A 22,385-nucleotide genomic window follows, 5' to 3' on the forward strand; every position below is an offset into this window, starting at 1 on the left:
TGTATATTTGGAACAACGAGTACAATGAGACAATAATTTATTATCAGGATTTTCAATTACATTGCGCAAGCCAGTTACCATCGAAACTACCTTTAGACGACTATTTAAAGACATAAAGTATAAATAATATACTGTTCACTTTCAGACCCTGACTGTTACAGACAGTATGGATCCTGATAAGACTGTGCGTATACGCATGCTGATCTGGATCCATACACTGGTCGTAAAGGCATAACGTTGGTTTTCTAATGACGCGTCTCGTAAGTTTCTTTCATAAATATCATCCGAGAACTAAAAATATTTATAATATTATTTCTACTCATATATCACATGTTCATGGCTCTTGTGTAAAAAAATCTTACGCCCCCGTACTTTGAACTACTAACAGTAGAACAGTATACACCGTAAAATGACTTGCGATTGATAATAGTATGAAAATTACGTTTATAATAACATATCAAATTTAGCAAAATTGCTTGCTTTGTGTATAATATAAACCTATATTCATTTCTATTTTGCGTGATTTGCGGGCGTTCTCAAACATTTTGTAAATCCCCGCACGCCTTATTGAAAGTTTCATGTTTTTAAATTAGGTTACATGAGAAGACTTTTCAGAACAGAATAGTGACATTGTATAAAATTAAAGATTCGGATTCAAATCACTCCACTTTCGGATGTTCAGGGAATTAAGAAGAAAAGGTAGGCCTAAATTTCTAAAACAAATACTTTTATTTTTTCAGCAAAAACTTTGCATATAAGGAAATATAGTTTTAATTGTTTTATAAAATATCACAAATTAGTTGTGAAACAAATAAATTGTTTATCAGTGTATAAGGCTTATTGTATTTTAATACAAACGACTTTCAGTCACACTTTTGCACGACGCATGAAACAAAATTATCATTGATACATGTACACACATTACTGGATCTTTTTTTTTTCAAGTTTTATGCATAAATAAACGCTGTTTTTTTTTTTTCGATACAATTTTCTCCCATGAAAACCGTGATCTAGTGCTATCAATCTTCCCCATCTTTAAACAAGGACACACGTTTATTTGTTCTTGTCTTACACATTTTCTAATTTTTGATCAGTCACAGCAAATCCTACGGTGGTATGTTTAGGACATGCATTTTTTTAAGATTGAATTATCTCGTGCCCACGACATCTTATCTCGTGCGCACAACATCTTATCTCGAGCACTTGACATCTTATCTCGAGCGCATAACATCTTATCTAGAGCGCTCGACATCTTATCTCGAGCGCACGACATCTTTTCTCGAGCGCACAGCATCTTATCTCGAGCGATCGACATCTTATCTCGTGCTCACGACGTCTTATCTCGAGCGTACGACATCTTATCTCGTGCATACGACATCTTATCTATATATATTAAACCTCATTGTGTGTATTCAGCTCATCAGTAAAAACATACGACTGCCACCGTTTTTGCTTTTGTTTCGTTTATACCTATAACCATTTCACGGGTTAGTAATTTAAAAACACAAACTGATAAAAAAAGGCAGATTTAGTATATAGGCTTCGCCCATATATCAAAGAATTGCCCCGTTTCCCCGTAATGCATGCATGCAATTTTATAACTTTTCTGACAATGAGCGAATTGATATTGTTGCTATTCTAACATGCAGTAAGCATCATTAATTATCACACTGGATAACCGGCTATCCTGACGACCGCTGGAAATGTAACCCAGCTGGAAATATAACCAAGCTGTAAATCGGTAGGTAAAGTTTTTCATTTATTTCTATTAAAACGAAGCCAATTCTTGCAAATCAACTTGACAGTTTTGTGAAGGAATGACCATGGCTTACATTTACAATTTCTGGGCCAAATACGATCGTTACCTTTTGAGATATTCGCTAACAATTTCTTCTGTGTGAAAAAATCGAGCAAAAATCCAAAGTTTTGCGCAAATTGTTTTGTTTATGAACAACCTGTGAAAACTTTTATCATCTGGTTTAACAGATATGTCCTTTCGGAACATCTGTGTGAAGTTTCCGGGTTCTACGTTATTCCTAAAAAAGTATATTAGCCGTTAAATAGGCATGGTCGGGAAAAAAACGTAAAGGACTGTGTCGGACAACAAAGACCCTAGATTGCTTTTATTGATACTCGTATTGACAAAAAAAATTCTAGGTTTAGAACCTATTTTCATTACACATCGGATGATTTTGAACTAGTCACGTCTTTGCATTTTCACATGAAAAACCAGTATTTTATCTGCAGTACACTTCGACAGCAACTTGTAATTTTTTGCCTATTAAAATGTGGACAATTCATTTCTCAGTTAGAAGCTATTCCCGGGCAATGAAATAGTCTTGTAACCAATGAGAATAATTCTATCGTAAACGGGTCTTTTGAACGGTGATGTCGGATTTTTATCCATGCTGTTAATGAAAACACTCAGAACTTAATTTTCTTGCACTGCTGCAATTTAATATCTGACTTTGATAATAGAAATAAGTGCTAAATTATTTTCACGAGACAAACGAAAAACAATATTTTTCATTGAAAGACTTTGTCAACTGCCATTATGGAACTTTTTAATAATAATACTAATGTATTTCATGTTCAAATGAGTTGTTTTACTGACGTTCGCGATTGTAACTGACAAGTATGGTCATCGCTACTGTTCTGAACACTCACTCGAACCAGAATTGCATTTTACGTTTGTAATAAGAAATAATGTCTATAATTCATTTTCTTGAGAATGTGAGATTTTAAGACACAATATTGTATATACGAAAGTCTACACGTTTCTTACTGAGCTTTTATATATCAACTTGTAGTACCTGTGTAGTAGTCAGTGACATTAAGACCTTGAAAGACAGTTCTTTAGATCAAATTGTCATTAATATGTGGTTGAAACAATTATAATGTTTCTTTAGTTTTGAATAGTACTTAGTATGTGTATATCGTACATAACTGATGTCACGTTATGAAAAAATACAGCCTTCCGACAATTATTTCATCCATATTAACATGACCAGATAATCCAAAAAAATAAAAATAAACAAATTGGCGAACATCAAAGAAGTTCTTACTACCATCCCTATTCTATAGTGCTAAAAGATTAACCACTTTTGGGTTTAAAACAAGCTTTGTACAGTCATGGAAATGATTGTAATTTTCTCATACCAGGCGTCTGTTATAGCAGTATTTTTGACTGAAAGTTGGACACATTCTTCCTTCCAAAAAGAACCAAAATTTGACAATAATGACATTTAAAAGAATTACAATAGTCATTTCCAGGATTACGTAAATTCTAATTTCTCTTAACTTTGGAATTGGAACATTAACTTTTTACGTTAAGTCCTCATTGCCCAACATTCACATGCAAAGACACAGAATTCCTTTGGCTATTGGCGTAAAGAGATTCTGTTAGGTTTGAAATTTTCAAAGTTCAAGCTTTTCAGTTTGAAGCAGTTATCATTTTGTGACTGGTTTCCAGTATGATAATAAGTTATGTAAAATCGTTGATGCAGAACGTTGTAATAAGAATAACAGAAATTATTCAAGTACGTTTTTTTCTTTATCTTGGTGCAGATGTTAATCTATACCGAACTTTCTTTTGATTATATACAGAATATTTGTGGAGTTTTCACATGTCGAGGATTAATCTTGATGCAGTCTAAAACATGCATTCAGAATTCACGAATTATCATTAATAATTTTAATAGATCTAAAGAACATAAACTTCCTAAACGAATCCATAATTCCTGATAATTCCAGCACCACTCCTTTAATTTTTAACGGGCACTGGTGATTTTTCATGCCGGGCGCTCTGCTTTTTAGGTAGCACCTAATTTCATATTAAAGTTTATGACGTCACAATGGTGCTAGTACTATGTGACGTCACCTTAGTACACGCTATTTTAGACAAGCCTTTTCCCTAGGGAAAGACAGGAATATCTGTCCCCGGCGCGTGCTCGGATAAATGTATACTTTCCCCGCTGGGTAGGCAAGAATTCAGCATCTTTAATGAATCTCAAATGCCCGTTCTTGTTTTGAAAAGTGTTCTTAGTGCGGTGCTTGATAGGTGTATAAATCTGCCATTTTGTTTTATTCATAAATACCTTTTCAACAAATACCAGTTTATTCATGGTCTAAAACTGCAAGTTGATGCATAGAGGCAAACGATTGTTTCAAATCTAAATAAGCAGAACTTTGCAAAATCTCACATGACTGTTAATCAGTTATTTCTTAACAAGGCAGCCACATGTAGCTTTAATCAACATATAACAAGGTAGATCGGAACTCTTCTTTGCTTGTTTACGATCTTACACAGTCAGCTATCAAATAAAACCACATGAAAATAAAAGTTCTACTATACGACACAATATATTTGAAATTTTGTCTATGCATGTAGGAGTTGCCAGTCTGACACAAAATACTTATTTATAGCTCTGTCTTCTTCTTGTCGTTCGCATAAATGGCTGTGTAGACATAGCGATATTGCATGGTGCTGTGGTTCGTTAAGAGAGTGCCAATGGCCCAGCACCTCTGTCTTCAACTCTCTAGCTTTCTTTCGGGGTTACCTCACCCTTAGTTCCGAGTTAAAACCCTATCCTGGGAACACAGGAGCTATTTGTCCCATAGCTGGGGGTCTGTTCATAGGCATCAGGGCGTGTCCACACACCGGTGGGCCTGGCATGCCACATGTCTGGGGGCAGACCTCCTCCGAGTCCTCTGCAGTTCTGCCTGAGGCCGCAAGGTGCTCAGTTACCGTGTGGCGCCAACTCGGAGGCACTGCAAAAGGGCTTGTCTGCAGAAGGGCTGTGTACTGGCAGGGAAGACTTACGCACTCGGCTCCTTTTTCACCAGAGGGCTAGCCAGCGGTGGAGGCTGAAAGCGGAAGGTGACAAGCACACAACACACAGCACACCACACTTGACGCATCAGCAGACCAATTGCCACACCTGTGTTAAAGATTGTTTTGTTATACTGACATTGGAGGTCGTCATTAATGAATGGGCCTCACTAATACTTGTATCATCGGCAACACATGTTTGAAGTGTAAAAATCAATACTTAAAAATCAGTCCATGCATGTAAAATCAGAGCCCGGACAAGACACTGCGGGCGGACGGACGGACGGACGGACGAAAGGAACAAAGCAACTTTTAGACCCTAAACCAAAAGGACAATGGTAATGAAATCAGCTAGAATTACTCGATATGGCAATAAGGACCATACATAAGTATATACAAACTGTTTACTGACTGCAAGTATACACATTTTACAAAAATGAAAGACGAAATAAATCGCAAAAACACAGACAGACTAAACAGATACAAAATATACATAAAGAAGATACGCTACGGCGCATATAACATGTCTACAAGACAGATTTTTTACTTTTATACAGCTGTAATCTCGATAGCCGACAGCTGACTTCAACGAATGCCTATTTCAAATACAGCGGCCGTTTTCGACAGTCTGTTTTTTTTTCGACCATGCCTATTTAACGGCTAATATACTTTTTTAGGAATAACGTAGAACCCGGAAACTTCACACAGGTGTTCCGAAAGGACACATCTGTAAAACCGATTGATAAAAGTTTTCACAGGTTGTTCATAAACAAAACAATTTGCGCCAAACTTTGGATTTTTGCCCGACTTTTCAAACTGAAGAAATTGTTAGCGAATATCTCAAAAGGTAACGATCGTATTTGGCCCAGAAATTGTAAATGTAAGCCATGGTCATTCCTTCACAAAACTGTCAAGTTGATTTGCAAGAATTGGCTTCTTTTTGATAGATATAAATGAAAAACTTACCTACCGATTTCCAGCTTGGTTATATTTCCAGCTGGGTTACATTTCCAGCGGGCGTCAGGATAGCTGGTTATCCAGTGTGATTATGTTTGTTTAATTTTGAAGATAGGGTGACAAATTAGGTGCACTGCTGTTCCAAATGATGTGATAAACTTGTACTTGTGGGAAGTTTAAATAACATCTGAATAGGCGGGACCCAAATTATCTACTTGTCCGTATGTTTTTATTGATGACCCAAATACACACAAATGGCCCTAATATAAATATATATATAGGTAAGTTGTCGTGTGCTCGAGATAAGATGTCGTGCGCACGAGATAAGATGTCGAGCGCTCGAGATAAGATGTCATGAGCTCAAGATAATTTAATTCTTAAAAAATGCATGTCGAGCGCTCGAAATAAGACGTTGAGCGCTCGAGATAAGATGTCGTTTGCACGAAATAAGATGTCGAGCGCTCGAGATAAGATGTTGTGCGCTCGAGACAATTTAATTTTTTTTTTAAAAATGCATGTCCTAAACATACCACCATAAAATCCATAGTTTCTGACGGATTGTCAAAGTAAAAGCTTTTTTGGCGAGGGATATCAAGTCACCAACTTAGCTTTTCTTTGCAGTGCGTTCTTTTTTCCTAGAACTGTACTTTGGTAGTGTACATTCCGATATATGCTTATGTTCTAAACTGCAACTGCTAGTTTGTATGGCATTTCATTCATTTAAACTTGTTTCATTTATTGTATGTCACATTCTCATGTAAGTCTTGACAATAAATAAATCTTGAATCTTAATTTCGATTAGGTACCGTGCGTAACGAATGTATATACTGTCGAATGAGATTTTTTCTAACTTTCTAACAAACATTTATTTTATAGATTTTATACAAATCTGTAAGAGGCCATTGCATTAAAAGAATTCTTCAGTCGCTCTGTGAACAGAATCAGGTAAGTGACCACTTCAACCTTTCCGCTTGAACCATCTTTCTAGCTCCTTTGTCTGTTCTCCATAAACATATATTTCCTGTTCGATATCACTGAGATGCTCCACTCCTGTACTAGCTTAATGTCAAGCCTTACTTATTAATGAAATGACAAGTATTACTTATAAATGAAATGTCAAGCCTTAGTTATTAATGAAATGACAAGCTTTAGTTATTAATGAAATGACAAGCTTTACTTATTAATGAAATGTCAAGGCTTACTAATTAATGAAATGACAAGCTTTACTTATTAATGAAATGTCAAGCCTTACTTATTAATGAAATGACAAGCCTTACTTATTAATGAAATGACAAGCTTTACTTATTAATGAAAAGTCAAGCCTTATTTATTAATGAAATGACGAGCTTTACTTATTAATGAAATGTCAAGCCTTACTTATTAATGAAATGTCAAGCTTTACTTATTAATGAATATATTCAGTTATTTTCTTCCTCTAACAATTTACGTCTAAATAATTTGTACAAATGTAATTATGTATGATTAACCAAATGTTGAACGAATAAACTGCAAGCGCAACATCAATTAATTGCGCTTAATTTGTTACCGAAATATCATAATATGATACAAGTTTATTCAAGTTCTTCCAGAAGGTCTTAATCCCATGTGGCAATACATGCTCACATATACTAAATATGGCAGAAGTACGTTTACATAAGCGTCAATATTCACATCAAAATTGTAGAAAAATTACAAATCGTAAAATATCGCAAGAAATTTACAAATGGTAATATATATACTCTTCTTTTTCTTTTTTTCAAATGTACTACAGTCTCTTATATGTCTTTTCATGTCGGTATTTTGAAAGTTTATTTAATAGTGAAAAAACGATGCTATACATTATGATTGGACTTTATAAAAATGTAGCCCTGAGTTACCGTATAATGATTTTTCTTACGTCAACGTTTTGAACAACACACTTGTAACCATTTACATTTAATTATTCAAATGATGATAATGGTATTACAAAGTATCAACAAGTATCAATATCGTGTTTAGTTACAATTATGAGTACCCATGACATGGCAAATCAAGATGTGGCCTATGGATATGGCAATATGCTAGATACAATAAAGTCTATATTACAAGTGTTAGAAAAAAGTTCTGATATACAAAAAGTTGTTAACGTTATACTTTTATTACATAAGGAGAAAGGCTTCCTGCTCAATCCTTTATGCGTTCACAAAATAATATAACATGTTGTAAATGTATATTTGTAGAATCAAACAGAATGAGGATCGTACTTGCGGTTGTTCAGTTTGCTATTCTGTATACCATCGTCCACGGTCATGGTCGACTGCATAAACCCCCTTCAAGGGCTACTATGTGGAGACATGGTTATTCCAATCCCCACGATACTAGTGACTCGGGAGGCAACTGCGGCGGCGCTTATGTATGTATGAGTTGGTAAATTTTCTCTGTTCGTGTATCTAAGGAATAAAATGCGTACTTTTGTCTTTCACCTTGGTATGAAAAACATTTGGGCTGTTGAAAGTCCAAAGACATCATTTAATTTGTTCGGCATACTTTGATTGAAACCATTACCTTGGCAACAGCCGTTTAATTTCATGTTACGGAAAAGCACTTACGTAAAAAGAGATTTAAAATGTAACAGTCAAAATATTAGTACATGCACAGAACAAAGTACAATGACATGGTTCATTTCGATAGTGCAATTTTGGCCTGCTCAGAATAGTTAAAGTATTTGCTGCCTTGAAAGAAAAAGTCAGTTTTAGACCTGTATCAATGACTTATGATAAATGTTTTATCATTATGTTGTACTAGGAATTTAAAGCACAAATCAAAGCCGATATTTTGACCTTTGTTTATAAACAGAAAACCAATATTATCAACAATAAAGATGTAAGACAGGTAAATCCCGCACGATAACTGAAACGATAACATGTTTGATAATTGTGATGTTTCTTCATTAAAACGTTTCAATACAGAAAATATTTTTGTATAACATTACAGTATGCACTTATCTTCTATCATTGACAACCCATAACAATCAAACAAGAATATAAACATGCTGTCGTTTAAATTATCGTGCGGGAGTATTGTGCGTTTTAATCGAGCTGGCGGGGCGGGGTTTCGCGACGGTCCACTGCATTATTGTGCAGGATATGTGGTATATTCGGCAACCTGATTTCTTATTCAGTGGCCATCTGCCTTACATTGTAATCAATGTAACGTTGAATGTTAGTCATTGTTTACGGAATTAAGAATTAAACAATTATATTGATCTACCTATTTTGCTCGTTTTTTAAGATTACCATTATCTGCATAAGTCAGAGATTAACTCCGCCCCGCCAGGTCGAATAAAACGCACAACAGTACATTTTTATTTATATGAGAATGAGAATGGTTGTAAACAAATCGAAAGGTGGTCAGCAAATGGAAACACGCTTTCAAAAAAATTGACCAAAAGACCATAGTATATACAATAAAAGTATTCTCAAGTAATTTTGAATCTACTGTAGGTAAACTTTACCATGCATTATAACTCTGGTCTTTTCTTGCTCTTTTAGCTATACCTTGATCAATCCGATATCTGTTTAAACGTTACAAATATGTTTTCAAAAAATCTTCTTGCCTCAACTAGCCTAGTGGTTTTGTACAAAGATTATTCAAATCATACCCCCCTTGGTCCAAGCTAGCCCAGCCCCTGGGTCACTTGAACTACTGACCTGCTTTCTTACTTTTTAAGCTACAGTCATAAAATATAGACCATGTATACAGTTTTGTATGTAGATTTCAATTCTGACAATGGCTGATCTTCACCTTGACCTCCTTGTTTTTGAAGCTACATCAGTGATAATTGAAGCAGATTTCAGATTTGGCATCGACTGACCTTGACCTACTGACCTACTTTCCTCTAAATTAAGAAATGGAATTAGAACTATGTGTATAGTTTTGCATGTAGATTTCAACTTTGTCCTTGGCTGACATTGCTTACGGAAGGTCGGTGGTTCTACCCAGGTGCCCGCTCGTGATGAAATAATGTACGGAGGGACACCTGGGGTCTTCCTCCACCATAAAAGCTGGAAAGTCGCCATATGACTTATCATGTGTCGGTGCGACGTTAAATCCAAGAAAAAAAATGGCTGATACTGATCTGACCTACTGACCTGTTTGAAGCTATATCGATGAAATAATGAAATTGGATCATGTAGACAGTTCGCATGTAGATTGCAACATCGACATTGGCTGACCTTTACCTTGACCTACTTTCTGTTATTAAAGATACATGAATAAAGTTGGACCATGTATACTGTTTTGCACGTAGATTTCAACTTGGACATTGGCTGACCTTTACCTTGACCTACTTTCCTGATTCTGAAGTTACAACAATGAAATTTGAACCATATGTACTGGTAGCAGATTTCAAATGAAATTTGAACCATATGTATTGTTTTGAATGCTGACCGTTTCAAGCTAGAGCAATGAAATTTGGATCATGTGTTATATTTATTTTCAATGTTCTTGACTGACCTTATCTTATCGTATAAACGCAAGTCCGTATTACAACATTAAAATAGGCTCCATATAATCACATTGCCGTTTTATTTTTTGCATAGGTACCTTCATAGAATACATCGATATCAGAACACTTTTTGTAACGTATAAAGAAATGGTCGTTTTATGATTTATATAAACACATTACCTTTCAATATCTTTTATTAGCATTTCAAGCACACCGAACATGATTATATAAGTTACTGATACGATTGCATAAAATATACATTATGTTCATACAAGAAAATTGCGGCTTTCCATAGGCTACTCTGTATTCGGTACATGTATATACAAACACAGGTGTTGGAAGCTCTATCAATAAAACATATATGCAGGTTAGATATCTTGAAGAGATCGTATATCTCTAAAAGTGTGTGTGTGTGTGTGTGTGTGTGTGTGTGTGTGTGTGTGTGTGTTCGGGTTTAACGTCTTTTTCAACAATTTTTCAGTCATATAAACGACGGTGTCTACTTGTAGCAGTAAGCACAATGCCCAACTTTATAGTGCTGCCTCACTGGAATATCACGCCGTAGACACGTGGCATGATACCCCACCCAGTCACATTATACTGACACCAGGCTGACCAGTCCTAGCACTATCCCCTTAATGCTGAGCGCCAAGCGAAGAAGCTGCTAGTACCATTATTTTACGCCTTTGGTATGACGCGGCCGGGGATCGATCCAGGTTGGCAACTTCACGCCTCGGTTCGATCTTATGAACGGCGATTATGAAGACAAATGATGACGGATTGTTATCAGTTAAAACCATTTCAAAGACGGATATTTTAATTTTAATGGAACGTACGTAACTAATCATAATTTCGATTAAAGTATACATATTTTAGACAAAATATACATGAGCAGTTTTGGTATTCGGCCATTCCATGTTCAGCTTCCGGTCAGTCAGGTGTGAATGGTCCATAGGCATTGCTTAGCAACAATTTAAGAATCTTTTCATTACATGAGTTATAGACGAACATGGTAATCGTTCAGCTGATTAAAAATTGCAAAATGGTAAGTGTCATTTATGGAGCAAAAAAGAAAGAAAAAAAGAACAGAAAAGAAATTAAACTATATACCTTATTTAAATACTCCTTGAATACTGGAAGTGGTCTCCTATTGTTGAATTGTTAAATGAACCACAGGAACCTGAAATTCTATCCATAAGTCAACACAACTCTATATAAAAAAAGTCCCCCTCTATATAAAAAAACACCAAGAATGCAACGCATCTACACCCCACCCACCACATGAAAACAAAAACAAAAATAAAAAAATAGAAATGCGAGTGTGGTCGGGTGGTTTCATTATCTAAAGGCAACAAAAATATACCCAGAACTGTGCTTACTTGTCGCTGTCACCGTATTGACTAACACAAAATCAACAGTTTTAAAAACATTTCGTTTGTGCAGAATCAGGGTGGCCATTTTATAAATTGTGTGCATGCTTTGTGCTTTTAATTCATGACAAAATTAGGACTCTCATACAAGAATACAGAAAGTTATCAAAACGAAAGTTGCACCCCACCCATTGAAATAACACGCCAAAATCATCAATTTTGCACTTTTTGGACAGCCTGCAATGATCCCGTTGCAGGAACAATGTCCATTTTTTTTTGCATTTTAATAGATGGGATATGAATGGAATGTCGGCCTAGCCATCTCGTTGTTTCTTTTTCTAAAAATAACAAAAATGTGCTGAGTGTCAATCAACAAGCAAGGGACTCTTCAATGTTTTGAATTTCCCTCACCGAGATGACTCATCGATTCATACAAAGCTAGCAGCAGTTAGTTTTACAACTGAAATCAGAATTTTACATGTATCAGCTGTTTAAATTTTCTAAAGAATTAACAATCGTTATCCCTCACTGTAATTTACAGACATCCAAAGTCACGAAGTTCTAATTATTACAAATATTGACGGGGGCCAAAATTCTAAGTGTACCCTGCTACCTAAAGGTAACAGGATACACTTAGATTCGAAACTTTTGGGCACGGTCAGGCTTACATGTAGCGAGTCGTAATATTGCACTTCCCTAATGGGCAGAATTAGGGTGACCATTTTATACATTGTGTGCATGTTTTGTGCTTTTAATTAATGACAAGATCAGGACTCTCATACAAGAATACAGAAAGTTATCAAAACGAAAGTTTTACTCCATCCATTAAAAATAACACGTCAAAATCATCAATTTTGCACTTTTTGAACAGCCTCTGATCATGAAAATGAGGAATGTCCAGAAAGTTGAAAAATATTCGGACGATCAGTCACTGTGATTAGAAACCACAAAGCAGAACCTCATCATCTTCAAACTGTAATGCTGTAACGAATATAAATCACAATTTTTGAAAACGTTTGGGTTTTCCTCTTTGACTGTAATCGGCTTGAAGTGTTTGCAGGTAGTCTTTATATAATTGTTCAATCACCTTTCTTATTTGGTAAAAATTGTTAATAATGAATTTATGTTTTTTTTTTTCAAAAGTGAATTACTTCGGATTTTACAACCGTAAGTTGGATAAGGCATGGCGGACTTCCAAGACAGTGATTTTGGTAGTGTTAGTTAGCTGGTCAAATGAACGACTTATATATTCTACTTGTCAGATGTGCTCAGCGTGACATAAGATGAATGTTTTTTCTTTCTTCTGAAAGAGTATCTACATTAATAACTGAGGTGCTGTTCGTGTTATCAGACGGTAAAAAATGACTAAAAATACGCGATTTACTTGCTAACCTGTACTATTTCATAGTATATTAAGTGGATGGGATATGATAATGCACAAAATTATCTATCTATAATTGATAGAGCTTCAAGCACCTGTGATACTAGAAAATTGTAACGGAACGTTACAGTAAAATATGTTTTTAATTGTTATGTTGTGCGCGCGTGTGTGTGTGTGTGTTGTGTTTTTGTTGTTGTTTTGTTTGGTTTGTTTTTGTTTCTCTGTGTGTGGGGGGGGGGGGGGGGGGGGGGGGGGGGGGGGGGGGACATTTTTCTTTGCTTCATGTAATAGTCGTGTAATACCGAATACTGGAGTAGCACAGTTACATCACTACACTTATCGTTTTCCCACTGCAGAAGAATTTATTCGCTAAGAAAACTCCATTTTATAGGCCACCTGTCTTTATCACTCCTAAAATGTACCTACACATGTACATGTATATATTTTTCTGCATACCTACCTACCTATCCACTGGAACAATCGGATAAGATAATTGTGACCTTAATTGATTTTTTTTCTGTTTTCTGTTTACATATTCATTACAGCTAATATGCCATGCCTCAATATCCAGCAATTTCACCTTAGAAATGGGCAGCAATAATATCTTTCAGTACTGGGAGTGGATCCTTGGTCTAGTGGTAATACACGTGTAATCTAAGAGTGGCAGCTCCTCTACTACATAATTAACGGTATTTCGGAGCGGTGCTATACACCCTGCAGATAAAAGAACCAGGTGTGTTTGGGACACTATGATGACACTATCCTCATAAACCTTAAATAACTAACAACTTCAGAGGACGTTGTTCACATTGGCAACAAGTGACAGCGATAAATTTCAGTACTGTTAATACTTCGATTAATACGCACTCTAAATATCATTTCAGAAACAACATCAGGTGAATGGGGGTAAGTGTGGAGTGTGCGGAGACGCTTATGATGACAACCAGCCAGCACACGAAGCTGGAGGGAAATATGCAAATGGTATAATAGTCGCAACATACCAAGTAGGGCAAACCATCGATGTCGAATTCGAGCTAACAGCTAATCACTTGGGTAATGCACAATTCAGACTATGTCAAAATAACGACCCGAACAAGAGGGTGAAACAAGAATGTTTTGACAAGCATTTGCTAAAGTTAGAGAACGGTGACACAAAATATGAAGTTGGCACGTCGAAAAACGTGAAATACAAAGTCAGATTACCTGCTGATGTAAATTGCACGGCCTGTGTCCTACAGTGGCGATACACAGCTGGCAATAATTGGGGAACGGACCCGGCTACTGGGAAGTCAGGCAAAGGTAAGATGGACTATTTACAAAGTTTAATTTCTTTAAAAGGAGAATAATGGAAGTTGAGTAGTTTTTAATAATATGAGTCGGTAGAGCCATGCACTGCTGTTGTTAAATATAAATCAACTCACTATCAACTTTTAAAACACTAACCACAAGAATCATTTGAGCTCCTCCTCGAAATTTACAATATTACGTGGAAAAATGGAATATTTCCAGATTCTTGGAGAGAAGCTATAGTTGTTCCCATACCAAAACCTGGGAAAGATAACACCGACCCCAGTAATTATAAACTGATCTCTCTAACTAGTTGCTTATATAAAACACTAGAACGTATGATTAATTCTAGATTAGTTTGGTATTTAGAATCTCAAGGCCTTATAACAAACTTTCAAAGTGATTTACGCAAACAGCCTAGCACAACTGATCATCTTGTTCGACTGGAAAATTTTCGTGGTGCATTTGTCAAAAAGAACATCTTGTATCTGTCTTTTTCGATTTAGAAAAAAACTTATGATACCACACGGAAATATGGTAGTATGAATGACCTTGACGACTTAAAAGGTCGTCTTGCAGTATTTATATCTAAGTTTTTATCAGATCGCACTTTTAAAGTTCGTGTTGGTTCTACCCTTTCTGACTCTTTTGAGGAGGAACAGGGCGTTCCACAAGGTTCTACTTTATCTGTTACACTTTTTAGCATTAACATCAATAATATTGTGAAAAGTTTGTTACCAGGGACAGATTGCTCATTACATGTCGATTTCTTTTATATGTTATTGTTCGAAAAATATGCATACAATTGAACGCCAGTTACAGCAGTGTTTGAATAAAGTTCAAATTTTGGCCATGAAAAATGGTTTTAAATTTTCCAAGTCGAAAACTCAGTGTCTCCACCTTCGTCAAATACGGAAACAACACTGTGACCCTGAGCTTTTCCTAAATGGTACCAAAATATCCGCTGTTGACGAAGCAAAATTTCTTGGTGTTATCTTTGATAAAAAAAAATATATACCACATATGAAATATTTGAAAGCCAAATGTTTGAAATCACTGAATCTTTTAAAGGTAATTTCAAATACTAATTAGGGAGCCGATCGCAAGGTTTTGTTAAGACTTTATAGAGCTTTGATTAGATTCAAGTTAGATTACGGTTGTGTTGTTTATGGTTCAGCAAGAAAATCTTATCCACAAATGTTAGATACCATCCATAATCAAGGTCTTCGTATTGCACTTGGTGCATTTAGAACATCGCCTGTTGAAAGCTTGTATCTTGAGGCAAACGAACCCTCTCTTTACACACGCCGAGTGCTTTGAGGATGGCTGCAAACAAATCCAATCCTGCTCATAAAATCGTCAAGTATAAATATGAGAATAAACCAAAACAAATCAAACCGTTTGGATTTCGCATAAAATCTTCTATGAACGAAACTGACTTTGAATTCGAAGATATTAAAGAAAATTCAATTCCGGATACGCCACCATGGACCCTTGCTTCCCCTACAGATCTTTTTAATTTGAAGACCCCCTTTAAAAAGTCCTAAAACAAATCCTGAAATATTCAAATCCAAATATAATGAGATCCAGTCACTTTACAAGGATTATTTTCCAATTTACACTGACGGTTCGAAAGATGACTCGAAGGTTTGGCTGTGCTGCCGTCAGCCACCTTCATCAGTCAAAATTACGTTTACTAAATAAGGCAACAATATTTTCAGCCGAGGCAAAAGCTACTGATTTAGCCCTAAATTTTATATCAACATATAGTGAAGAAAAGTTTATTATTTTTCCGACTCGCTTTCTGCTTTACAGTGAATTCACAACCGAAATATTATATGGAAAATCCTTTCATATAAAATATTCTTCTCAGGGTTCATGCACTATCTATCAAAAAGTCTGTCATATTTATGGATCCCTAGACATGTTGGTATTTATGGAAACGAGGATGCTGATACTGCAGCAAAGGAATCCCTTCTATTACCACAATCTAATTTGAAATTACAATATACTGATTTTAGGCCAAATATAGATAAATACATCTGATAAAAATGGCAATCGTCTTGGAACAATGCTTCGTTCAATTAACTTCATAATATTAAACCTACTTTGGGTGAATGGCAACAAGGGAACAGATCTGTTCGCAGGGAGGAAGTTGTTCTTTCTCGTTGCCGAATAGGTCATACTCGTTTGACTCAGTCTTATCTTCTGAACAAAGAAGGACTACCTGAATGTGTACCATGTCAAACACCGCTTACTATTAAACATATTTTAATCGACTGTGTAGACTTCGCTCCACAGCGCAGTACATACTATGACGTTCAATCTTTGAAAGAGTTGTTTGAAAAAGTTTCAGTCGGCAATATTTTGTCCTTTTTAAAGCAGATTGGCATTTATCACAAAATCTGAACATCATATATTTTTATTCACATATTTTACAATATCATTGTTTGCCACTGACATTTTGACCCTTTATATGTATATACATTTTTGCATAAATGTTTTAGACATGATTTACAATTTACTTTTAACCCTTTATATGTTTATACATTTTTACATAATTGTTTTTAGGGATGCTTTACAATTTACGTTTTCAAAACACTTGTTTTCATCGATATATGGCCTTTTATTGTCGATTCGCCGTAAAATCTAACTCACTCACTACATGTTTGGCAACGAACTGATTGTGGGATTTAGGGATCTTTGCTATATTTAATTATAGATGGCCGTCCTTCGCAAATACAGATATACGGTAAAATGTCAGCCTGTAAAATGGGTCTGACTTGCAGTCTAAAACAATGAGACTAGGCAACGATATAACAACTGCATGTTACATATACTGGCCTTCTTGATTTTCTAAGGGGATCGAACAAAAAACACACCAAAACGGAAACTTATATAGGATTAACTTTAAAAACGGCACGTTAGATGATACTGTATTTAAGGATAATCTTACTGATATTGCCTAGGCTTAAAACATTTTACATAAAATTTATCTCGACCTCTTTGCATTTGTACATTCTCAGGTCTAGGACCACAAGAAACATTTCAGGCATGCGCTGACGTTGCTATCATAGGTAATGTTGCAAATACGAATAAGCCGCCTGCTACTGGTCCGAAAGAAGACGGCGATGAGACAGAGAATGATACAGACGAAGAATGGAATGGCAAAGATGCAGATGAAGAAGAGTATATTACCAGTAGTAGTAGTAAATGCAGCTGCACAGACGTCGTAACGCCAGCAATGTGCCACACTCTTCCAAGTCGAAGGTGGAGTAATCGCCATTGATCTACGGAAAATGTCAAACCTCTTAGTTCCTCTACATGTAATCACATTATCTCTTATTTTTACGTAATGAACATGCTAATATGCGTGTATATTTAGTTTATTCCTCCCTGTATGTATAATGCTTTCCGTCTGAATGTCTCATTAGTATTTGGCATAATCAAGCACGTGATATTTGCAGTCAGTCACTATAGATTAACTTTATGCATCGATGCGTGTCTGTACTTTTAGCTCATAACAATACTGCAATAAGGCGTACAAAGTGTTTGTTTCCGGTATCTCGACCTACCCTAAATATTTGACCCGACCCTAAATGTTTTCATGGCCTTGGAGAATTTTTTTTTCAACTTTTTAATAAAAAGTTGCAAAACTGCACTTTTTATGCTTTAAATATGGTCAGTGATGTTACAAATCAACTAACTGATCTCTAAAGGCATAACTCCCTCATTTGTATTTATTTTTTGACACAAAAATAATTTCCGAAAAGTCTCACTTAATAAAAAAAATTCTAAAATAAATCCGATCTACCTACCCTAATTTTTTTGAGCATGTTACCGGAAACAAAGAATTTTTTAGGCCTAAATACCAAGGATAACTGATATGTCACGCCTCACTAATTGTCGTTGAATTATATGTATCGCAGTCTAGCTGGTTTCATCAGGAATACATTGTCGCATTGTAAACATTTCAGCGCTGAGTGCATGTCATCTAGATAAAAACAAAGAATTCCAAATAAATTTTTGGAGAGTTTTAAAGGGAGACAGCTCAATAATGTATTTGTTAACGTACTGAATTTCTTTTATTACATGAATTTTGGAGTTCCTTTAAGGGGACGCATATTGCTACATTCACAGTTCATACAGCAATGCGGAAGGGGTGCATATTCAAGAAATCAATGGTGGGAAAATAAAAAAAACATATTCCTAAACTGATATAATACTGATGGACACCTGTAATATTCAGTATTTTGTGGATAAGGATGTGGTACTATGAATGTAATAGGAAAACAGAGGTCTTTGTGAAAGTACATTCAACACAAAATATTACGCTTTTGTATAAGGAAAAACAGGTTTTTCACAAACAGTGTTCCAAATAATGTTGAAGGGATGATATTTTCTTTCTAACACACCAGGTTTGCTTAAACATGTAAAGATTTAACGCCACGTCAGTTCATCTCGGGATGGACGCCATATTTCTCATTGATAAAAAATGTAAACAAAAAAATCAGAGTGGAATTAGCATTGCAAGGGCATAACATGACATTCTACACAATGAATACCTTAGAACAGATATCTAAGATGCTACACAGGTCAGGCTGGTTAAATGCATAATGTCGATCACTTGAAATTCATCTTGAAAAGGTGGTTAATTTTAGTTTGTTTACATGGTTTTTAATTTTCCCACGACTTCTCGGCGATTCACTGCAAATGTATTACTGCGCCGGACGAAAGGTAACTCTAATAAACAACGGGAGACAACTTAGGTGTCAGCACGTGTACGATTTTTAAAAAAACATGTCGATGATTATAATTTCTTATCAAATAATGAATCCTATTCAGATATTCGTCTTTAATATTAGAAAATTATTAATTTCTGTGGACATTTGTCAAAAATATTACTTACAGTGGACTACTTTGCGCATCAAACTGGTTTCCGCTTCAGTTGTGAGGCACTTCCGTTATACTTTTTGACAACAATAACAAAACACAAAATGAATCAATAACGTCACTTATAAACCGACTGCTACTTTAAATCAGTGTAAGTAAAGTTGTTGTTACAACATTATACATGTTCGTTACGTTATGAGATAAAGTTTGTCTTGAACTGCATAATCCATTAATTACGTTTAGGTGATATTGCATTTACAACTTATTTGACCCCGTTTTTTTACGTGAATGACAGCATTCTCGTGCAACTCGTGCAAACAGAGTTATGAAAAGTATGGTGGAGAATTCAAGGACAAATTTTAAATGACATTAAAGTGAGGATAACTGTATATTCGTCCAGTTTTGATCATTGACATTCCTGCTGTGTATTAGTAACTTTTGTGAACAAGAATAGAATGTTGCTTTTGCACATATACACATTGATTGGACCTCTCAACCAAATTTCATACCTTATTTTAGGGATTTTTAAGAAGATATATTTTTAAAAGTTTGTTGAATGTGTTTTGATATTTAAGTGCATTGTAGTTCATGAATACCAAGTTAAAAATTAATAATGGCAACATTTCTAGGCCTTTATTGTAAGCCACTAGACTTCTGTAACGATAAATGTTTAATGTATTAAGGGGAATATACTCTTTTAGTTTTGGAATGTGGCATTCCTTGACCACCGTATCTTTTCTTATGCACTACTTTGTAAACAAACTAAATATTGTGTTTTAGCTCACATATGCCAAATGAAAAGCAAGACAGTGAACTTATTTCACATTCTTTCTTTAAATTAGAATCTGTAGGACATTGATAAATGTTTGGACAAAGCGAAGCACTATTATTTTCGCACCAAAAAGTCTTAATTGTTGACTTTGAATGTACACAAGAAGTCTTATGTAATTCAACAATAACTTTCTTGTTTCAGTTTTTCTCATTTTTATTTAAGTGAGCAATCCTTTGTGTACTTATAACAGTTGAAACAGTATTCATTTCATTTACCAAAACCTTGAACTTTTTTGCAGGTAAATTTTATAATACCCCACCCACTTTTTCTAATTTCAAAGTATGCGTCCCCTTAAGCCGCTATGACGTTCCGAAACGGCAATTTCCTTCACTCAAAAAGCATTTTTTGATTTGGTACCGTACCTGCAAAATGATACAGTTTGTACGTTTTTCTACAAAAATAACGTCATATGAGTGCAAGATATTGGTCAAAGGGAAGCAAATCATGTTAACTTAAATTCAAATATGCCGTAAAGCAGTTATAGTTAATATTTTGTCGTCCATTATTGGTCATTGGTAATATCTTTAATTGTGTAAAACATCCTTGTTCAAAGAGTTACTTCACTAGATGATTGAACAATATATTTCACTACATAAAATTCCATTGCAAAATCATAAAGAAAAATCCTGGCATACATGTAGAATTTTTCCGTTATTTTTCAATATATTTCTAAGTAATTCTTAAAGCTTGGCTTTGAATACAAAGTAAGTCATAATTTATGTAAAATCAAACATAATTCGCTTTGAAACATCATAAACCTTCAGCTTAGGAAAAGGTGAGCACTATGACACTCGCTTAAAGGATGTTAAAATGTGGATGTAATAAGAAACGCTATCTCCTTTGTATGTACTCGGATTACTTCATGTATTAAACAACCATCTGCATCAACAATTTCTTTGCTTGTTTTTGATTAAACCTGTGCAAGAATACATATGAGCCGGCTACGTGTAACAACCATACTTAAAGCATCAACTGTTGCTTTAAGGTTTGTTTTCTTCCAGAAAATGTTTAAAAAAAGTTATGTTGAATTGAGAGTGACAAAGACCCTCAAATATGTCGAAGGGAAGTTTTAAGCGTCTCCTTCCACACCACTTTTCAAAAACACCTGAACGGAATGCCTTTGGCGTTAAACGACGATCGAAAATCTGGATAACATGGTGTAATAGCCATATTTCATATCTTGTAACTGGATGGTAATATTTAAATGAAATTTGATCACTTTAAAGACATTCAAAATGAAAAACGTTTCACCGAGAGATTTATCGAATTTTATCATTTTTTGGGGAGATAATCGGTATTGAAGTTAACATTGATGCCTATGGGAAATATATAATTTCTTTGATTATGAGAATCTGAGCTTGAGTTTCGAGAAAATTTTGCGGTAGAAAGATGCATTATATGATTCTGATACAAATATCAAAAAGAAACCTAAAATTCTCCGTAGGAAAAAGGAGAAAATTATTTTTTTTCTAGTTTTCAGGGGAGATAACTCATGAAAAACCAAAATTATCAGGGGAGGTAATCTAAAGGAAATTTTTGAGAACTTCTGTCACTATATAACTTGTCAATTTGCACCTTATTTCTATCGTTTGACATTTTCAAAGCTTACATTATCAAGTTGTATGTACGCTTCTGGTGAAATTGAGGCCTATTACGGGTAGTCATCCATCGATATGGAGAAATGTCTAACTGTCTTTGCGTCGTTACCAGCAAAATGTGCAACATTACGACGTGAACTGTTCAAGTACTCCAGTATAAACTAGAAGATGTTTTTGTAGAAAAGCGCATATCTCCCCCAATGCATAGTCATAGGCAGGAAGTCAATAGGGGACAGGAGCAAAAGTCAAAGCGACACTGATGGTTGGCTGCAATAGGAGTCATCTACTTGGCATGTCTAATCATTCCACAAAATTTTAACATTCTGGACTTAGTGGTTCTCAAGTTACGAATTGAAAACTGTTTTACAATTTTTAGGCCCCTGTGACCTTGACCTTTGATCCAGGGTCCCCAAAATCAGTAGGGGTCATCTACTCTGCATGTCCAATCATCCTATGTAGTTTCAACATACTGGGTCAAGTGGTTCTCAAGTTATTGATTGAAAAGTGTTTGTTCAGTCCCATGTGACCTTTAATTTTGACGGTTTGACCCCAAAAACTAAAGGGTTCGTCTACTCTGTAACTCCTATCACCCTATGAAATTTGAAGGTTCTACGTCAAATGGTTCTCAAGTTATTGACTGGAAATGGATTTCCAAGTTCTGTTCGTTGTGACCTTGACCTTTTATAGAGTAACCCCAAAAACAACAGGGGTCATCTACTCTGCATGTCCAATCATCCTATGAAGTTTCAA

General features: G+C 35.3%; 1 protein-coding gene across 2 annotated transcripts; it reads left to right on the plus strand.

The window, feature by feature from the left end:
• The first annotated feature begins 544 nt into the window (after nucleotides 1-544).
• Nucleotides 545-20,928, plus strand: LOC123537395 (uncharacterized). Of its 2 annotated transcripts, none has more exons than XM_045321095.2 (5): nucleotides 545-699; nucleotides 6,665-6,733; nucleotides 8,008-8,180; nucleotides 13,910-14,324; nucleotides 17,339-20,928. In XM_045321095.2, the coding sequence occupies exons 3-5, from the start codon at nucleotides 8,019-8,021 to the stop codon at nucleotides 17,599-17,601; spliced, it is 840 nt and encodes a 279-aa protein (XP_045177030.1). In that variant the 5' UTR covers nucleotides 545-699; nucleotides 6,665-6,733; nucleotides 8,008-8,018; the 3' UTR covers nucleotides 17,602-20,928. The 2 variants fall into 2 exon arrangements, with proteins under 2 accessions (XP_045177030.1, XP_045177031.1); XM_045321096.2 differs by having other exon boundaries at nucleotides 8,018-8,180.
• Nucleotides 20,929-22,385: the final 1,457 nt, after the last annotated feature.

This window comes from Mercenaria mercenaria, chromosome 17 (genome assembly GCF_021730395.1).
Source record: "Mercenaria mercenaria strain notata chromosome 17, MADL_Memer_1, whole genome shotgun sequence".
Taxonomy (NCBI): domain Eukaryota; kingdom Metazoa; phylum Mollusca; class Bivalvia; order Venerida; family Veneridae; genus Mercenaria; species Mercenaria mercenaria.